Source organism: Myxocyprinus asiaticus, chromosome 28 (assembly GCF_019703515.2).
Source record: "Myxocyprinus asiaticus isolate MX2 ecotype Aquarium Trade chromosome 28, UBuf_Myxa_2, whole genome shotgun sequence".
Lineage (NCBI taxonomy): Eukaryota > Metazoa > Chordata > Actinopteri > Cypriniformes > Catostomidae > Myxocyprinus > Myxocyprinus asiaticus.
This window is the reverse complement of record NC_059371.1, coordinates 7,516,686-7,522,685: the sequence shown is the minus strand read 5'-3', so window position 1 is coordinate 7,522,685 and position 6,000 is coordinate 7,516,686. Positions and strand designations below refer to the sequence as shown.

The 6,000-nt window shown below is 39.4% G+C and overlaps 1 protein-coding gene across 2 annotated transcripts in view; it reads left to right on the top strand.

The window, feature by feature from the left end:
• Positions 1-451: 451 nt before the first annotated feature.
• The window catches only part of hdac7a (histone deacetylase 7a), a 116,958-nt gene continuing 111,409 nt past the window's right edge, over positions 452-6,000 (top strand). For both annotated transcript variants that reach the window (XM_051659766.1, XM_051659765.1), the window contains exon 1: positions 452-734. In XM_051659766.1, coding sequence (XP_051515726.1) covers positions 716-734 — 19 coding nt within the window. In that variant the 5' untranslated portion in view covers positions 452-715. The remainder of the gene's footprint in view (positions 735-6,000) is intronic.

Sequence of the window (6,000 nt, the reverse complement as noted above, 5' to 3'; positions counted from 1 at the left end):
AGTATATGATGGATTGTATTTTAATGCTAATTACATTTTTTTATATTTTATTTATAGTTATTATGTACAAAATTATCTTTATCTGGGGGGACTTTTTCAGTAAAAATTGATATGCGATTAATTGAGATTAACTGGATAAATTAATCTTCAAATCCTGGAATTAATTTATTAAAAATGTTAATCAATTGAAAGCCCTAGTTAAAAATATAACGATCAAAAGTATGCAAAATTTGCAAAAAACAACTGAAATTCCTTTAATGCCATTGCTTGTTGTTGTAATTGGTTGTACTTTCTAATAATTTGACTGTTGCTATTTAGCGGCTGATGTTCAGTTTCCTTCTATTGTCTGGCGTATGCCCCAGCCTCCTTAGAGCGCGTCCCTCCCACCCACCTCCCCTAACCCCCCAGCCCTCCATTCAGCACCAAACACACACTCTCTCTTTCCTCTCCTTCTCTTCCTCTGCTTGCAGCTTCAGACATTTGGGGAATCCTAAAACAAGTTGTTCCTCCAAAGACTTCTTGCCGGTATCTATAAGCACTCTCTAATTGAACAGAGGAAGAGGCTGTTGCACGTGTTTGATCATTCACTTTACTGTACGTATTTTGTTGTGGACACCGACTGCTGCGCTGGTTGGACACAGTGAAACCGAGAGACTCCTTTAGCGACTGGTCCTTGGTTATGGACACAGAGGCACTGTAAAGCCCTACACACTGGATGTACACTCAACTTGCTGGTAAGAGTCTGTATTAAGATGTTTATCGAATCTATTCAGTCACATTTTCCAGTTTTCATCTCATTTGACATCATCAGGACTCTTCAGTGATGAGCCTGCTTCAGGTCACCACAGCTTTTTCTGAAGGGTGTACTTGTTTTAATTTAATTTTGAGACATCTCGGTCCTGTGAAAAGCCAGACTGCTGTTCCTCTCAGGGTTTCTCAGCTGTCTCTCTTCCTCCTCTCCCTTGAATCGTTTGGAGCACCTCGACTCAGATTACTGGCTTCCTCCTGTTGTCTGCGGGTGCAGGTTTTCTCCTCCGTGCTCCCACGCTCTTGTGCAGAGGGGAAGGAAAGCACTGATAACAGTTTAGAAATCGTAAGGAGAGTGGCTTTTGTTAGCTGCCTCAATATGTGTGTGTGTTTTGAAAGGAGGGGAAGTTTTAGCGGTCGGCGAGCCATTTTCTTCACTTGTTTTGTTGTTTTTGGAGGTAACTGTTCTTTTTATGGGTGGAGGGGTGAGAAAATTGGAAACAGACCCACCCAGAGTTGAAGTGAGTCAGACATATGTGCATCTGTGTCAGTCTAGGACAAATAACAGTCTTATACTCAGGAAAGGGAAAACAAGAGATGTTTGTAGATGTTAGAAAGGGGATTGGGGAATTCTTGGTGGGTTTAAATGGCTTGTACGGTATGGTGTTTGCAATCTTTTGGGTTTGAGAAGTGGAAAGAGGAAAGAGATTGATGGAATGGATGGTTTGTATAATTCTGCGTGGGAGGAATGATTGAATATCCACTGCCATGTAAACACTTAAAAAGAAAGGTTCTTCGATGGTTCTTTGGAGCGCCTTACATTCAGCAAAGAACCTGCTTCTTATCAAGAGCTGTTGGGCCAACTAATTATCAAGCCAAGTGTCATAGAACAAGAACAATTTTCAAGCAAAACATTCCATAAAAACAAGTTTGTTAGGTTTTAACTTCTAAATCAGTTCTATGATGTTCACAAATAAGAATAAATTTTGTTTGGACACTTTCTTGTTGTCAGACATGAGTGGAACTTGTCCATAGTTAATATGATGTACTTCAGCTGTGGTTATTCTGCTTCATACATCCACTAAAATCACCTTGACACCAGTTGGTTAAAAGTCATCGCAACAAATGGCTCATAAAAGTGAAGTTAGTTTTAAGAAAGTGTCCAATACCTTTTGCTTGGAGATGCTACTTTTTTATATTTTATCTAATGCAATTATGCAATAATTTTTTGAAGACTGCCTTAAGAGTCCAAACATTTTTGGGCCGCTGAGTATGGTTCTTTAACGAGTAAAAAAGTTCTTAATGTTACAAAATAGGTCCTTCAGATCAGCAAATTGGTTTCTGGAGTCTTTAAAGCACCATTACATAAATGTTTTTTCAAATACATAAAATAAAAAAGTTCTGTAGAACCCTGTTTGTTCTAATCGGAAACTTTATTTTTAAAGGGAAGCGTGTAATAAGTGAACTCATATTTGAAATTTAATCATAAGGGATTTAACTTTCGATTTCCCTATGATTAAAAAGTAACAAGAAGTTTCTTCAATTAAACTGAAAGATGGACTCACTGAGAGTCTGCTGAGGGATTTCATGTTATTGTGGGTATAATGGCAGGCTAATGATGGAAATTTGAGAGGAAATGCCCTCTTCTCACATCCATGAGGAAGTGGCCTTGCAGGCGGCCTTGTGATGCATTAGTCCCACAGACCGATGTAGACGTCTGTTTCGCCAAAATCTCATGGCTGCTTGCTTTTGTCAATGTGGTATGCCTTTTTAACATCAAAATAAGGAAGTAAACACATGTTATATGTTGAAGTCTTTAGTTTTGAACTTTAAGGGGGGAAGCTTTGGTTGTGGATGCAGCCAGTTTCTGCTGAAGTTGTCAATGAAGACAGTGATGGAAACTTGACACTATTAGGAGAAACCTGCTAGTGATTTAATTAATATGAAACTCAGATTTCAGATTGTTTGTTGTCCAGCCTTTTTCTAGTGTGTTCAAGCTTAGTGGGATAGTTCACTTAAAAATCACCATTCTGACATTATTGAATTACCTTCATGTCGTTCCAAATCCATATGCTGGTATTTTATTCTGTGGAACACGAAAGGAGACTTTTGAAGCATCTTCACATAGATATTTGCCAAACGTCGACAATTCACTGATACTACGGCTGTCAAACTCCAAAAAGGACAAAAACAGTGAAATAAATTTGTCCATACAACTTGTGTGCTATATTGCAAGTCTTCTGATGCTATGCAGTAGTTTTGTATGAGGAACAGACAACATTTAAACAGAAAATGGCATCTATGGCGTTTGATGTAATTATGTTTAGTTATTGATGTCCAACCCGCGTCATAGGCACCATATTTCATTTGAGAACTGCAGTAGAGTGGACAGTTGTCAGAGAATAACAGATAGCGGATCAAATGGCTTCAGAAGACTTGGAATATAGCGCACAAGTAATATTGACTATTTTTATGGTGATTTTTTTTTTCATCCTTTGTGGAGCTTCACAGCCTGTGGTAACTGAAAAATGAGGTGAGGATTCTTCAAAATTCTCTTTTTGTGATTTTGTAACATGTACGTAGCGTGACGGCATACAGGTTTGGAACGACATAAGGGTGAGTAATTAATGACAGAATTTTCATTTTGGGGCCGAACTATTCCTTTAACGTCTCTCTCAAAGGACCAGAGATTCCAGTTTTCCAGGGGTATTCACTGAAACACAGAATTTAAAACCCTCTTCCTCTGATTATCTGCTCTCTGCTGTACGCCTCTGCTGTGTCTCTCAGGAACGCCTGTGCTATTAGCGATAAGACAGTGTAGCGGTAGCCCTTCCTGTCCTGTACAGGAAGTGTTACTCTCTGTTCGGCCACTGGCTTGTCCTGGTCCATCCTCTCATCCACTGGGAATATCACTGTACAGTTCAGGGCAGCCCTCAGATCATCCAGCTGTTGTCAGCCTTTACAATGCACTGCCAGTCTCTGTGGGCTGCCAACTGATATCTCTTTTTATTCAGGAATCAAATGTTCATTTACCTTTGATTTAGAGCAGTGGTTCTCACCTGGTTTAGCTTCAGGACAGATTTTACATCTGTGTATCAAGTGGCGACCCAACAGAGTACTACATTTTCTCACAAAATCTTATAAAAGAACACAAAAACATTCTTAAAATCAAACATTGATATTTTTTAACATTACCATGAATTGCATGAGCTCAACAATATGCTAAATTATTAACATGACTATAGGCTGAATAGGAAAACTTTATTTTTATTTCTTATGTTGTCTGTATAGAGTGTTTGGTTTCTAAATGTTACATTTCAATAGTTTTATGCTCTCAGCAGCCAATAATTCACGGCACAAAACACATTGTGGTTGACACAAACCATGTGTATTTTCATTGCAAGTGAACCTGTAGTTCTCGTAGTCTGGTTCATAATTTATTTTTTATAGTTAGTTGCATTTTATTATTTGCATTTTGCATTGTTTTTTCCTGCTGTCCATGATCCTATCAGAACTTGACCCACCAACTGACAAACCTACTTGTTCTCATAGAATATCATTACTATACCTACATTTTCAACATGATCACACGGTAAGTCGGCATGTTGTTTCCCAGAGTTCTGGTACCCTACTGTCGGCCACATTATGCTGACTTACTGACAAGCACCATCTCCTGTCAGACATATTTAGCATCGGCTCCAGTGTGTTTACCTTATGTGTGACTGGAAGCAGCATGGAGACCCAGGTTCAGATCCTGCACTGAATCCAGGAAGTAATCACGTTTGCATAATCAGCGACGAGCACAATACAGAGGATGCATTTTTCCCTCTGACATAAAATGTTTACTCCACTGATGTTTAGGTTTAGGTTTGGGGGTTGGGTTGGGTTGGGTTTGGGGATTCAGGCATGCCCATTCACCCGACAACACTTACCGCTATGGCCACTGGGGGCAGTGTTTTGTATTTCCAAAAGCACAGACTGATTTGATCTAAAGAAATGTCAACCTACTATGTCCGATTTCACTGTGAGATCAGTCTGACATTTATGCAAAATTATTTTTAATCGGCTCGTTGTACATATTGCTGTAGTTTGCTGGTGAAATGGTTGCTACAGCAATTGCTTTTTTTATCTCACATTTGCTTCTCTGACACTATCGGTTAGGATTAGGTTGAAGGTTTAGGGTAGGGAGGTCGGTTTTGTTGATTTAAAACTCAATAAAGCATTCAACTCTAACTTTTAGAGCCACATAGTGGATATTTTACCTTGGCACTGCCAAGATACATAATGAACCATGTAATATCATTTTGGAAAAATGTTTTCATGACACCAGGCCATGAAAAAAAAAAACAACAACACTGCTTTACATATTGGAATAAGGTTACTTGCTATGAAAATGAGCTAGTTATTACAGTTATAATTTTAGGGATCAAGTTGAAGGGCTTTCTACTTGTCACCAAGATAAAAAGAGCCCTACCATTTTTTCTGTTTCCCCCTCTTAGAGGGCATTCCAGTTACATTTATTCAGGCGGAAACCTGGGATACCCTGATCCGAGAACCTGAAAGGTTGTAGGGGAGTTTGCAACCCGTAATTGTTATTTTAGGCCATCTAGTTTTCAACTCAGAATCATTCAGATCATTCAACTAGATTTTTACATTTTCTGAAGAAAGTGTGGGAGGTGCTTGCCCATACAAAACCTGCTGCCACACTAGTGTGTTGTAGGTGGTTGTGAGGGTGTTATGTGGTTGCTAAGGTGTTCTGGGTGGTTGCTAGGGTGTTTTGGGTAGTTGTTAGTGCGTTGTTATTTTGTTTCTATTGTGTTCTGGGTGGTTTTAGAGCATTCCAAGGTGATTGTTAGGGTGGTTGCTTACTGGCCCAAGTAAAAAAAAAAAAAAAATAGCCCAACGCCAAGTGTCTATGACAATTGGAATTAGACAACTGGATAAAAGTAATTGTTTCTGTCCATTTTATTGACCCTAATCCTAATTGTGAGCAATAGTAATAGTGATGTTTGCTTTAGCAAGCACCACTAATTAATATAATGAGCCCTGGAAATGGGTCACAGGAAACCTGATCTCCGACCCCCACTCACCAACATGTTCTCCCAAAGGTCAGCTCACATGAAGTCCTGGGGTCAAGAGGGGTGAAAGGTCACCAGACTGCACATCCTTTCAGACAAAGATTGATCTCTAAACTCTTCCATTCCCAGACAAGCCACATGTCTGTACGATCAGCGCCAACAGCCGAGAAGAGCC